This window comes from Anolis carolinensis, chromosome 3 (assembly GCF_035594765.1).
Source record: "Anolis carolinensis isolate JA03-04 chromosome 3, rAnoCar3.1.pri, whole genome shotgun sequence".
Lineage (NCBI taxonomy): Eukaryota > Metazoa > Chordata > Lepidosauria > Squamata > Dactyloidae > Anolis > Anolis carolinensis.
In genome coordinates this window covers 260,961,467-260,976,651 of record NC_085843.1, presented here as the reverse complement: position 1 = coordinate 260,976,651, position 15,185 = coordinate 260,961,467, and the positions used below count along the sequence as shown (strand labels likewise).

Sequence of the window (15,185 nt, the reverse complement as noted above, 5' to 3'; positions counted from 1 at the left end):
ATAAACTGGGCATTGATAAAAAGGGTGAGGACAATCTATTTTATTCATTTGTGCTCTGGTGCACTGGATTACATAAGCAGTTTTGTAAACTCCTGGCATTTTAAGGATTTGAATGTTCCTCAGAACATTCCCATGAATTAAGATCTCAACCAGAGACCTTTCTCAGAGTGCTCCCACATCCAGAAAGCTTGAGAAAGGGAATTTTCTTGTGGTAGGATGTCTTCTCAAGAGAAGAAACATTTGGCCATAATATTGTCCAGTAGTGCAAACAAGCAACTTGGTGGCTTTCAATTTTGAATTGTTTCAATTGAGATTCAGTCTATTGCTTGCTTTTTTGTTATTGTATGTGGATTTTTAAAATGTGTATTAGCTATTTTAAAATGGTGTTTTCCCCCCAGTCAAATATAACTCATATATCTGTGGGGGATATGTTCCCAGAATTTGCGTGGATATGTGAAACTGCAGATAATAGATCATTCCTATTACTTTCAGTGGGACAAACAATGCCATTCTTGTTATCTATCTGGCCTTGGTAATATAGCAAAAGGTTTAACATTTGGGACAACTTGAGTGATAAAATAAAGGAATCACAAGCAACTAAATAGTTTTAGACCAAAAGCGGGCAACAGAGACCGCATTGTCCGTAGCTTTAAACAACTCCTCCTCCGTACACAAGGCAGGACATTGTGGGCAAGCATACATATGCGGAGTTGTTTGTTCTGCTCCATAGTCACACAAGGTGGAGGATTCCTCCAGGTAGTGCTATCTTGGGGCTTCTTGTTGTTATTATCAGTTTTGTTGTTCTTATCAACATTGTTGCTCTTATCAGTAATCAATGACCTTGTTTTAGTCACAACATTTTATAGAAGATCCAGGAAACATCCTAATCCACTTTCAATTTCTAATTCTTTCTCACTACTTGTTTCCCATTTTTTTGTCTTTACACAAAAACTTTGCAGAGAAGAGAAAGCTGGAATGACTCCCCAAAGACTTTTGATGAATGGCTCTATGTCATGCCATCATGACTTTTGATTAGTGGTTTGGGAGCATCCTTGGTTTTGTGTCTGGCAGCTATGTAATTACATCATTAAACACTGCAGCCTAGCAACTATTGGTCCTTTTTGTGTGTGATGTGTGGGAAGATACGTTACCATGATCTCCATGGCACTCCAGCGAGAGGTTCCCCAGTACATAGCCATTCCCTGATTTATCACATGTGTCATCGCTCTGACAATTTCTAAATGGGAAAGCAACACAAAGAACAGTAGGTAATGGTAGACAATTTATCTAGCAAGACTTTGTACAAGATACCAATCAGTGATATTCATTACACTGAGGACAGTGAATTACCCTTGTGAACCATGTACCAAATAATAATGGTAGCTGTCTTTGTGCATGTTCATCGACACACAATACTGTTTGTGGATATGCAAGTTTAACTCTGATTGCTCTGCCTTTAGCCACTAATGCTGCCTTCATATGCCACATACTATTGCTAATACTTTCCCAGCATGAAAATCCTTGAGCTTGATCCATGGTATCTATCATGAACAGGTTTGTAATAAACAGGTGGTAGCTCTACAGAACCACATGTGTAAAGTTATCTGTGTGATTCTGATGGTGTTGTTTTTAAAAGAAAACATATAAACCTCGTCACTGAGCTATACATGTGTCTCAAACTATGTATCGAAAGGCCAAGGTGCTTATCCCACCTTTCTCCCACTATGGGACTCAAGAAAGCATATAACAAATAATAAAAAGAACAGTTGTGACACAAATATATTTAAAGACCCATAAGCAATTCTACTTTGCCTGTTCTTCTAGGTGCCTCAGTAACTATGTGGCCTCCAAATTTGACTTTGTGAAGAGAAGAGAATGAAAGACAGGTTGTTTGTTTTCTTGCTTGAAAGAGAGAAAGAGAGGGTATTTTAATCCACACTTTTACTAAAAAGAACCCAGAGAGCTCATCACCATGAAGATGGATGGTTGCCAAAAGTTATTATGACAAACTATTTTCTCAATTTTTTTCTCAAATTACGTAATTATGCAAACTTCAAAGAGAATCAGCCCACATTTTTATGAGTTGAGAGCTTGCTAGTAAGTAAATTATGCACAAAGATCAACACACCTGTTCAGGTAGTTTAAAAAATTAGAACTTAAAAACACAGGAGATAACATTGTAGGTATAGGAAAGTCCCAAGTGTGTTGAAACAAATACCCCAGTGCAAGATATTCAAGATGTTCATTTGAAAAAAAGATTGTCAAGAGGGGAGATTATTGTTATGTTAAAATAATATGAAAGGATGTCAAATTGAGCAGGGGACAAGCTTGTTTTTTACTGCTCTAGAGACTAGGACATGGAACTTGTCATACAATTATACATATGTAGGAACAGTGCTCTTCTAGCAGTGAAAAGACTTAAGCTGTCTAGTCTAATGTTCCCAATCTCAGAGCTAAGGCACACACACAAACAATACACTTTTATATAGAAGGAAAGTAAATGCAAACACAGGCTGTTTTATCCATTATATTTGTTATAATGCTAGAAATCTGTGTGTGGGCAAATGAATAGTTCAGAGTGACATAAAATGCACGGTTGTGTCACAGAAACTCCCCACATTGTAGAGTTGCAAATGACTTACCACTGTTGTTCTGAATATTCTGATCTTTTGTGTGATACTTTGTATACAATTCCACATTGCCTCCAAAGTAGATACAGTAGAGCAGGGGTCCCCAAACTAAGGCCCGGGGGCCGGATGCGGCCCTCCAAGGTCATTTACCTGGCCCCCGCCCTCAGTTTTACACTTAGACTCGCCCAAAGTATGAAATGACTTGAAGGCACACAACAATAAAAATCCTACTTAACTTGACTATCTCATTGGCCAGAAGCAGGCCCACACTTCCCATTGAAATCCTGAAAGATTTACAGTATATTGGTTAAAACTGTTTTTATTTTTAAATATTGTATTTTTCTTTCATTTACTAATATTGTGCTATGGTAATAATATAATATATTGTGTATACATATAATATTGATAATAACTTATTTATTTATTTATTACAGTATTTCTACCCCACCCTTCTCACCCAATAGGGGAATCAGGGTGGCTAATAATACAATATAATAATATTGTATAATATAATAATATAAATTATATATTATATATTAAATGTACTGTAATATTACTAATAATATTACAGTATAGTGGTATAGTGCAATATATTAATATATAATGCTAATATTGTACTATACTAATAATATAATATATTGTATGTACATACAACTTGTAAGCCGCTCTGAGTCCCCTTCGGGTTGAGGGAGGATGGGGTATAAATGTAGCAAATAAATAAATGTTGTTTGAGGGGGGGGGGGGGCGGCGTTTATACTACAAATAAGATATGTGCAGTGTGCATAGGAATTTGTTTTTTGTTTTTTTTCCAAATGATAATTCGGCTCCTCAACAATCTGAGGGACCATGAACCGGCCCTCCGCTTAAAAAGTTTGAGGACCCCTGCAGTAGAGTCTCACTTATCCAACATAAATGGGCCAGCAGAATGTTGGATAAGCAAATATGTTGGATAATAAGGAGGCATTAAGGAAAAGTCTATTAAACATCAAATTAGGTTATGATTTCACAAATTAAGCACCAAAACATCATATTATACAACAAATTTGACAGAAAAAGTAGTTCAATACACAGAAATGCTATGTAGTAATTACTGTATTTACGAATTTAGCACCAAAATATCATGATGTATTGAAAACATTGACTACAAAAATGTGTTGGATAATCCAGAACGTTGGATAAGCGAGTGTTGGATAAGTGAGACTCTACTGTACATGTGCTTGCATTCATACATTCTAACCTTCCAATAAAAATAATTAACTACTTCAGACTATCATTGTCAATATGAGATAATAGGAATGAGAAACTAAACTGTTACGCACAACTGGAACAGCCACAGAATTAGCTGTAGCACCTGCATTGGCAAGGGGTTTGGACTAAATAGTTTCCAGAGTCCCTTGTAATGTAATCATAGAGCTGGAAGTGACTGTAAGAACATTTCAGCCCAACATCCTGCCATGCAAGAAGAGATGCTCCAATTTTCCCTATCTGACAGGATAATCTCAGGCCCCTTCCAAACTGCCATATAAAATCCAGATTATCTACTTTTAACTGGATTATATGAGTCTACACTGCCATATAATCCGAAGCAGATAATCTGGATTTTATATGGCAGTGTAGAAGGGGCCTTAGTTTGTTCTTCTTCATTAATGTTTCCCATTTTGATCACATTCTGTTGTTGTTTGAGTCACAAGTGAAATATTGGTGGGTGTGCAGAAAAAAATAGCTAAAGAACTCTTGAGGGATGACCACCACTTATGAGAAATGACTAATAATTCTATGTGCAGCTTCACCAACCAGTCTTCTCAGGAGACACTGTGATCGAGGTGACCACCCCCCCCCCCAGGACTTTGTAAAAGATAGTTCAAAAATCAAGACTTTATGTTCTATATTCCATATATTTATAGTAGAAGGTGATTGAGACTTTTTACTGGAGTTTACTGTGACTCTGCATAAAAGGTGTTTGACCTTTTAGCCTGAGGCAAGAGATAACAACTTCATGAATTGTAAAATCATGCTGCTAAAACTCCACTTTTATGAATTTCCATGCTGGGTTCTCCAGATGTTATGAACTTCGTTCTTATCAAATATTTTCAATTGTTTATATCATTCATGATTCCCCTTTATGAAATGTAACTCACTTTTATGAATTCTCCCTTATTTCCATGAAATCTATCTATCTGCCTATATGTATTTGTACTCTTTGGAATCCCCGGAAAATATGTATTTTTCCCAGCATGGTTTATATTCCAACTTTATTTTATTTTTCATTTTATTTCATATAATTGTCAAATCATGAAATCAAATAGGAAATATTTTGAACTCAACCTGAACCCCAGAACCTATCCCATTTCCTATGACCCAGGCTTCCTTTCCCAAAAACAAAAGGATAATCTGCCACCGCTAAATCCAATCAAATTCAAATTGCATGGACAATATAGGGCTTGAGTCGCCGAATTCGGAGTTTGCTGACCTAAAGGTGATTCGCCCCAAGGCAAACATTGTCATATCTCACCCAAAGGAAAAACCAGGACACCTCAGGAAGGCGCCCTGCAGAGCCTGTCAATATGGCTCATCACCACCCATCTTTGCTTCCATCTCTGACACCCCAAGGCATATCTAAAATCTGTATACGTGACAGAAACCCGGACACCCTTGATTGCTGCCATTAATAAATTAAGCACCCTTTAGAAATCGGTCTAGCAGGACTTAATCCGCTAGTTCCTGTCCCGTCACCTCATTGTTTCGATAACTCCCGCCTTCTCTTTCCTGATTGGCCCGAGTAGAGACAAAAGGCAGCTTCCTATTGGGCCAACGGAGCAAGGCGGGAAACGAAAGCCCGCCTCGTTCAACCTTCTAGCCTATCAACGATCAGATGGGCGGGGAAGCAGGGCGGGAAATTCAAAGGGTTGTCAGACTGAAATTTTGTATAAGTATGGCTTTATTTTGATTGTATGGTACCCTAGTAGACCGAATGATCGCTACTAGAGTCCTCTTCAGCTGAACTGCTCAATAAAGACTCCTTGGCGGATTTTCCTTCAACTTTGGCGGACCTTCTTCATTTCGGCTTCAGGTTGTATTGCGGCTCGTAATTCTCCTTTTGGCTTCGCCAAGGTCCGTTCTCACAGGATCGGATCGGGTCTCTCCTTAAGGGCCCGATCCCCTAAAACGCGGTCGACAACAACACAATGCATTCACTTCCCACTCTGGGATTTTATTTTCTGCAAAAACCTTAGGAAAAAATGGAACTTGCAAGAACAACATGCCAAACATGACCAACCCGAACCATGCAAACACACACACACACACACACAGAGAGAGAGAGAGAGAGAGAGAGAGAGAGAGAGAGAGAGACATAACAGGAAAACTCATGACAAGATCCAGGAAACAAGGGCTTTTCCAGAACTTGAAAAACTCACTTCTATGAACGATAGCTTCCAGAATCCCCAATCAGCATAGTTACGCTGATGGGAGGTCTGGGAGTCTTAACAAAAAAGTAAATTTTTTGAGCTGTGAAACAGTAATTGAGGACAGGAGTATTTAAAATGCACTCCAAAGTTATTATTTCAGGGTTTTCTAAATTAATAGCTGCATCATTTAATGCTGTTACTGTTGAAAATAGAATTAAAAACTCACACAAATAACCCCCACCTGTATTATTTATGATTCCACGAATAATCCCCTTCAACAATAGAAAACAACAGCTTCCACAGACATTCTTCTTTTCTGCCAGTGAATCATAGCAACATTGCTTTCTCCATGACACACAAAAAATCACATGAGCAGCCACAAGTAAGTATGTTTTCCAAGAAGCAACAGTGTGAGGGGTGTAATTATCATAAACACCATGTGGAGCTCTTTGTAGTATCTTTGCTATTTTCCTGATACATATATATGTGTGTGGTGTTGTGAGGGGAAAGAACAGATGCTTACAGCCGTTCAGCCCCTTCTTGCCCTCCTTGGTTATGAACAGAAAGGGGGTAGTCTTTCCTATCCTTTCCTTCCACTAGGTATATTTTCCCCCACCCCCTTTACCCACTATAAGGCCTCTTTTCAGATATGATTTTTTCAAACGTGCTTGCAGAGGGCCCACTGCTACATTTGCTCAATACGTGAGCCATAAATAATGAGGTGAGTTGGAAAAAGTGGGTGGATACAAGATTGCATGACAACATATCAAGCTTGGATAAAGGAGGGTGAGTTGGGTTGAGGTGTCCTCCACCTCAAATAGTGTGACCTTGGTAACAGGTCCTCTGAGCTGAAAATACTTTTCCTTAATGCCAAGTTAATAAATTTAAAAAAATTGATCCAGGACCTGATCTTGGATGAGCATTTAGCTGGATGAAGGTCTTATTTGGATGAAGCTATTAAGTCTGCCTTTATCCTGCTTTGACCATCTGGGTTTTCAGTGGAGTACCAGGAAGGGCAGGGAAGTGCGGTTGTAGTAGTCCACTGGGATTTCAGCTCCATCACCAGATGTATGGTCTCCTAGTCAGCTGGATTTGAATGTGTATATCTAGAGGTGGGTGGCCAGGACAGAATGGAGATTCTTTTAGAGAACCACGCACTCTATGGTCTTTTTTGAGATAGCCGAGTTTGTCTTGGTGGTAGTGTTGGAGTCCCCATTGTTAGTTGTGCTAGGGGACTTTATACAGAGACCTCTCTGTCAGGAGTAGCTCATGACTTCATGTCCTTCACGACAACCATGGGTCTTTCCCAAGTAGTGTTTGTTGCCACCCATGCTGTAGGACACACTCTGAAACTAGTTTTATGTGTGAAAGTGGGATGATGATGATTTGCGTGTAGAGGAACTGTTTACAGTTCTTTAGTCATAGGGAGATCACTACTTGGTGAGTTTTAGACTCAATGGAACTCAGAGTATGGTACTGATTAAAAAGGCACAACCCGGGAGGCTTTGGATCCAGATGGCTTTCCTCATGATCTTGGGTAGTTTCCTGTTGCTTTGGCAGGTGATTCTGTAAAAGCCTCTGCTGATCTCTAAAACAGAGAAATTGACATCATTGTTTCTAAATGTCCCATCCCACAAAATAGAACTAAGTGAGCATCCTGGTTCACAAGAGGGCTGCTGCTGAAACAAGTAGGATGGAGACTATAATAATGAAGAGTGGGTTCAACCAAACACAGGATAGAGTTGATTGGAAAGCCAATGTTGTTGATACCAATCCTTCTTCACTGCCATCACTGTGATCATTGCATCTGCACAGTATTGTCCAGCAGAAGAGAATTTTAAATTCCGCCCCACAAGAGTAGCATATGCAACATTCAACAGTCCATGGCAAACAGTTTGCTCAGCACTTTCTGGATAAAATTGCCCAAATTTACTATGGTATAATGTTCATGTTATAGTTGATACAGTTCCAGTGGATATAAACTTGGCCCATGCTTGTCCATTATTATTGGATACATTTCAATTTATGCAACTTGATATGTAGAGGATTCTTGGAGAAATGAGAGCCCCCATGTGCATAGTAGACCCATGCCCTGGTGTATTGGGTAAGGGGAGGAGTGACTGGTTCAGTACAGCAAGACAAGTCTCCATCTTGTCTAAAAGGCCATTATTACTTACACACACACACACACACACACACACCAAATCCCACCATACTGGAGCACTCTCAACCAGTCTCCAATTCTTCTTTTGGGAGCACATTACTAGAGTGGTAGCTTTCCATTCTAGGCATTCCTTGATACAACAGGTTATCTAGATCCATTTCAATCTGACTTCAGGCCTGGTTATGGGACAGAGAGTTTTGGCATTGTTTTTTAAGTAAAATAAATTTTCTGGTGTTTCTGAAGTGTGACAAGTTTTCGAAGCTGGGAAAGGAGATCAGGGTCTAATATTCTTTCCATTTATTTGCTCATCTTCCAATGCTACATATGACATCTTCTGCCAGCAATACCCCAATACTAAGGATAAATAGGGCAGTCCCTACTCAGAAGAATAAAAGGACATTAAAATGGTAACAAATAAAAAACAGGTATCAAAACATTTCATTTTTCGAGGACATTCTGTCACTGTTTTCAAAGTGGCTGCTATGGCATAAAATAATTTCAAAAGAAGAAGAAAAACAAAAAATAGATTTTTGTAAATTCAAATATATCAGCCAAAGTTTGACTAGAGATGTCAGTTCTTTAGCAGACTATACATATTAATATGCTTGCTTGCATTATAGTTGTATGTGCACAATTGGTCTTCTCTGGACACAATTGGCTTTCTCCTCTTTTGCAACAATGTTTGGACTACAAGACAGCCTTTTCTCTATCATATTTATGCTTACCTGCTTATCCATATTTGTTTGCAAAACCAGTTACACACCTTTCTATTCTTTATGACCTTTTTTGCAACTGTGTTTGTCACCCCATCACTATATCAACACCCTTTGCATTTCTATTACATTTCTCACTTCCCTGCTCCCTTGTTTTGTATATTTATTGACAATAATGGTGCCCTGACAAAAAACCTGTGAAATCAGTAATGCGTTCACTGCCATCAGTGTGAATACTTCATCACTGTGAAACATAAAGGCTCTCTCTCTCTCTCTCACTCCACCGTGGCTTGCTATTTGCTCAAAGGATTCCTCTATGTTTGTCAGGAGTGACACACAAAGAAGTGTGGTGTTGATTTGTGGAACAACTAGTAATGACACTTGATGGGAAAACTATGATCATTATGAAAGAAGAACTGAAGGGTGGGTGTTGCAACAGCACTTCTCAAACTTTCGCTGAAGACTGGAACCAGGCAACAAAATCTCATTCATGTAGGATTGGCAGATCTCACTCAGGGCCTGACTATAAGTCTGCAGTTTCTATGGATCATCTCTAGGCAGGAGAAATGGGTGGAAATTCTCTGATTTTGGTGGTTTCAGCTCCAGTCAAGTGGAAACAGATGTGTGGAGACCTCTAGTTCAGCCAGCAGAGAAGCAGTGTCATAACATCTGCAAAGTTTCATAGGTTAATTTGGTCTAATGTCCAAAGATTTAGGTGTATTGCATTTGTATGCAAACTTCCTCCTTCCCTCCCAGTCCTTCTGATGCTAGGATTCACCCTGCACTTTGCCCTAGATCCAACTTCCAGCTAGAAACAAGTGGAATAGATTTAAGGCATCTTAATCCACCTCCTTTAATAAGAGCGAAGGAACACAGTGGCTCTTTGGGATCTTTGATTCCAGGACCCCCTGTGGATACTCAAGTCCCATTATATGCAATGCATAGTAAAATAGTATCCCTTATATAAAATGGCAAAAACCAAGTTCTGCTTTTTGGATTAAAAAAAATTCAAGCTGTGGATGGTAGGATCTCTGGGTATAGCATCTTTGGCTATATGAGGCTGATTGTAATGTCTTCATTTCACCTTGTTCTAGTAGTCTGTTTAGCTAAGATTTCTGGCTTACTTTCCAAACAGGAGAATATGTTTCATGTACCTATATTTTTAAATGGCAAGTTGTGAGCAGTTGTGGCAGGTACCTAATCCATAATGTTTAATGATACCACCAGAGGCTTCAGCTCAAAAACCTCAGAGTCGGAGACAATCCTGAACTGGCAACAAATTGGGGAATGTACAGAATGACACCTATCTTTGCACAAAGTTCATGCACGACAAATAGAGATTCATCTATCCAAGCAACTGTTGGAAAGCAGATTATCTCACTTACATTTTAACTATTAAATTTCCCATGACACGCTACCACTAATGGCAAATATATTAATTCCTTTGCTGCAATATATATTATTCTTCCTAACAGCAAAAGCAGTTTATGAGGTGAATTGTAAACTGAGGTTCAAGGAAGGAACTGTCCATGAGGTTGTGCTCCTATGTCCACTTCCTTGCTAGGCCTGGTATTTACTATGGGACAGATAAGGCTGTGCTATCAGCTGCTCTTTCAATTATTTTTACCTTATAGGATTACACAGAAGACAGTTGTAGGGTGCATTATGTTGGTAACATTTCAGTTTGCCTTCATAATAATAATAATAATAATAATAATAATAATAATAATAATAATAATAATAATAATAAACTTTATTTATACCCTGCCACCATCTCCCCAACGGGGACTCGGGCGGCTTACATGGGGCCATGCCCAGAACAATACAATATAACAGAATATAAAAAGAACAACAAATCATAACACATAATGACTCTTAGAAGCCCAAAAAAGTAAATACTTGTCACTATAATGAAAAGGAGGAACTGCAAAGATGTGTAGGGTATGCTGACAAAGATTCTCTATCAATCATCTGTTCCCTGATGCGTTATTTATGATCCCTCCTGAGGATTAATGGGATGAGTCACCGAGGACTCACGCAAGATTGTATAATCACCTGCATATCTATAGGAGCAAAGATAGAGGCACATATTGAAAATGGGTTATAAATCTGGGAATTCGATGGGTGGAAGACAGAACAATGTTTATATAATAGACCAATAAACATTCAAAGATGTTTATTTAAAAAGTATTTTTCTTCAGGAGCAACTGCAGGCATCTTTATACACAAGTGATGTTGTCTGGCATGTCGGCTGGAAAGTTATATTAGCTTTGTCACTTGATTAATTATGTTTTCACCTGATTGTATCACAGTTCCTTTTTTTTTTTGAGTAAACAGACAGAAAGTAACATTTTAGAAGTTGCACATATTGGAATTAGGGGACCTCTGAAAACATGGAGAATCCACAATCCTAGAATTTGCTTGAAAGTGTGTGTTGATGAGCTCTCAGAAAACTCAGTGGAGTCACCGAGTAAAGCTGGAATCCTATCCCCATCTTTATGCACTTGATAGCAATCCCCAAGTGTGTGTACTTCTAAAGATAAACCTACGGGATGGACAGCAGAAGAGATCCTCCACCCCATGGCTCTGACCTGGTCCAAAGGAGTTTTCCACCATTGTCTCTTTCACACGACAAGAGTGTAGTGCTAAGGTTTCACTTTAACTGCCATGAAAACATCCTACTGAATCCTGGGATTTGTAGGTTCATCAGATACTTAAAAATTTCTGGCAGAGAGATTTAAAACCTCATCAAACTACAAAACACAAGATTCTATGGGATGCAGGTATAGCAGTTGAAGTGTTTTTTATTTCATGTCAGGAGCAACTTGAAAAACCGCAAGTCACTTCAGGTGTGAGAGAATTGGCAAGGACGTTGCGCAGGGGACACCTGAATGTTTTTGATGTTTTTAGCATCCTTGTGGGAGGCTTCTCTCATGTCCCCACATGGAGCTGGAGCTGATAGAAGGAGCTCATCCGTGCTGTCCCCGGGTTGGATTCAAACCAGCAGCCTTCAGGTTAGCAACCCAACTTTCAAGTCCACAGTCCTGCTGGCACAAGGGTTTAACCCACTGAGCTATCAGGGGCTCCTGAAGTGGTATTAAAGTGCTATAACTATGTAGTGCAAAAATGGTTCTGGACTCAATTTCATATATTTATCTCTGATTGGTGAATATATTCCAAAATCCAAACATATCCTAGACATGTCTAATCCCAAGCATTTTGGATAAGGGATGTTTAACTTATATGTATACCCTGGTTGCATTTCTGTGTAAGATGACGTAGTTTAAATTCCACTGATTTCAATACTTGTTGTAATTAACTTTGAACTTCAGTCTTCACTACGTGCAAGATTGCAAGCCCATTTTATTTTTCTCTTCATTACAACTGGTTGGGCAGAAAGGTTATATCTCCCCCTAAGAAACACGACATGTTATGCTCTGTGACTTCCTCAACGTCTGGCAAATTTGCACTCGTTTCCATCTGTAGCAAAAGTGCTCAACCTTACAACAATAGGGTACCGTCACTAAACATCACATCACTGTAATCTTTCAGAAATTGATATTGGTATTTGCTCCAATTTATGCTGAAGGGCTGCAATGTGTTCAACAATTTAGTACATGGATATTAATCAACACAAAGATGAAGCTACAAATAAGAAAGATCATGACTAATCTGGATTCTCAGAGACGGGTGGGAAGTCATATACTATATATGGCACAGTTCTTCTAAAACATATTAGTCTTTGGATGAGAAATGAACATAGAGAAAATAGCTGTAGGAAATAAATAATACTCTTGGCCTCTGAAAATGTCTGTGAAATCACAGTAACTCGAAATCACAGCGAATGCCGATGCAACAATATCCCTGGAACAACAAAAAGGGTTGCAGGTGTTTGTTTTTATAGAGTTCTTGCTCTGGCACAATGAAGCTTAAACATTTTGTGGAAACAAATGAAACCAATTAGCATTTAAATTATATGCATTCCAGGTTAAAGTGTTGTCTACTAATTTGCAGACTGTGCCATATTCCTTGGATAATTACAAAACATCTCGGTTTGAGAAAAGTCAAGGTGCATTAGATGAACTATCCACTTAGCTTAGAATTAGGTCTTCCATTAGCTAGCCAAGTGAAATTCACAGGCAAATCAAGTATGATTAAACTGGGCTGGGCACTTCTGCCATTAAGCAATGAGGCTTACTATCTTCAAGGCTAATGACCACTAATAGATAGGTCTCTGCTCCAGCTATTAATTTCTAGAGTTAGTAGAGTTAGTACGCTCATTATAGAGAGCAAGTTAATGGTAAAAATCTTGTCTATCAGGAATTTTATAGGTGGCTGGCTGTTGCAAAAGCAAGATTATTCATTAAAGCAATATGTTAATTGTTCTTCTACTACTTGGACTCCCAAAGCACTGCATCATAAAACAGTTACAAAACATTATTAACAATAGATTAAAAAACAAATGTAAAAAAAAACTTAAAAACCCAGCATGGTCTTTTGTTCTTTTACTTGGAACCTAAGCCTAAAGTAAAATAGTACTGCTAACTGCTTATGACAACAGCCTCAAGAGACAACAACCCTAAATTATAAATGACCAAAGTAATTATAGGGATACAAAAAAAATCTGGTGCTAGATAATATTGGATTCCTCAAGCCACAATAATTAACAGCTCCCAAATCAACAGCAGAGATGTCTATTAGTCAGAGTAACCAGAAAAAATACCTCTGTTCATTCCTATGTGACAGGCAATCCCAAATAATATGATCTATAGTTTCTCATCTCCACATCTATCACAGGAGACTAAGCTCTTATCAAATGGTCTTATCTTTCACCTATTAGACAGTAGTCATATTCTTTTTTTATAGAATCACTATCTGTTTCTGTTTGTTTCAGTCTTATGGCCCCATTTCTGTTTTCAAGTGCTGCTTCTGGAAATGGGGCCTTTCCGAATGAGCTGTTTTGTTCTTTTGTCCGAATGAATGAAATTTTTGTCCCATTGGCCAACATGGGAGGGTTTCCCACGGTCCCTTTTTCCTCAGTTTTAGGGTTAGAGGATCACAGTTTTAGGGTTTCACTGATCCTCAGAATCTCTCCAGCATTCATTTGAGTTGTTGGGGTTGGTGGGGCAAACTCCTGTCTCTGAATTTGGACAGGCAAAATGCAGTCTATGGCACATTGGTGCTGTTTTTGCAGCCCTTGGCTCTTCTTCAGGCTCCATTATCTTTTTAAATGGGTAGCAAGCCCCCGCCCCTGTACTTTTCAACACAAAGGGAAACAGACCCTCTTTAAGAGATTGTGTGTGTGGCCTCCAGGCCCAAAGCGCCTGTGACTGCCAGAGCTTGCAGCTAAGTGCTGAGTGCTGAGCGGAGCATGGAGCACCTCTTACTAGGCACTCAGCACTCGGAGCTCGCCTGCAAGCCCTGGTCAGGCAAGCGCCAAGTGCCTAGTAAGAGGCACTCCTTGCTCTGGCCAGGCAATGCAGCTATTGACTTGAAATGTATGTGCGAGTAAGAGTGAATGTGTATATGAGGACCAGAATTAAACTTCACAAAAAATGTTCACTATCCTATCCACAGTCCCAGGCATTTTAACAAAGCTGCTTTGCTTGCAACCTCAGCACATCTTCACAATGAAATCCACCATAAAGTCCCTAGTCTCAGGATTTCAGAGCCTTCTTCTTTCCAGTAAAGTATCATTTGCACACACTTGCAAAAAATCTCCCTTCCTCTTGCCATTCTCTTGCTTCTGAGCTTTTCCTTGCATGAGTTCCATTTTTTTCCTTTATGAGCAAACTGTTAGCTTTGTTCCCTAGACAAGAACTGAAACTTGCTTAGCCAACCTGTACCAGAAAGCACAGAGCCATGAAAGCAATATGGTATAAATACCTCCCCTGGTTGGATGCTGCCAAACTCCCATTCCCCAGCACGAATAGTTCCAGTGCTTGGCATGCCATTTAGAAATGGTTTCCATGGGGATACAGTGATTATGTTGGTTTTCCCACTGAACTAATAGGAGCCACTAGTGAGATTTTATCTCTGTGGAAGGTTGGAGAGGAGAAAATACTACTATATCATGTCACATGTTTTGATATTTAGATGTAGGATGGGAGGACAGAATGGAAGCCTCATGTTCTCTGTTAACACAAGAGTAGGGTACATGTGGTCCTCAAGGTATTTTTGGACTGCAACATCCTTCATCCTTCTTCATTGCCTATGCCAGCAAGGCATGTAGTCCACCAAAAGCTGCAAGACTACTCATTCCCCACTCCTG

General features: G+C 39.2%; 1 protein-coding gene across 2 annotated transcripts in view; it reads right to left on the bottom strand.

Annotated features, from left to right (window-relative positions):
- The window catches only part of kcnab1 (potassium voltage-gated channel subfamily A regulatory beta subunit 1), a 205,447-nt gene that overhangs the window by 15,706 nt on the left and 174,556 nt on the right, over nt 1-15,185 (bottom strand). For both annotated transcript variants that reach the window (XM_008106126.2, XM_003218175.3), the window contains exon 9: nt 1,152-1,237. In XM_008106126.2, the coding sequence (XP_008104333.1) occupies nt 1,152-1,237 (86 nt within the window). The remainder of the gene's footprint in view (nt 1-1,151; nt 1,238-15,185) is intronic.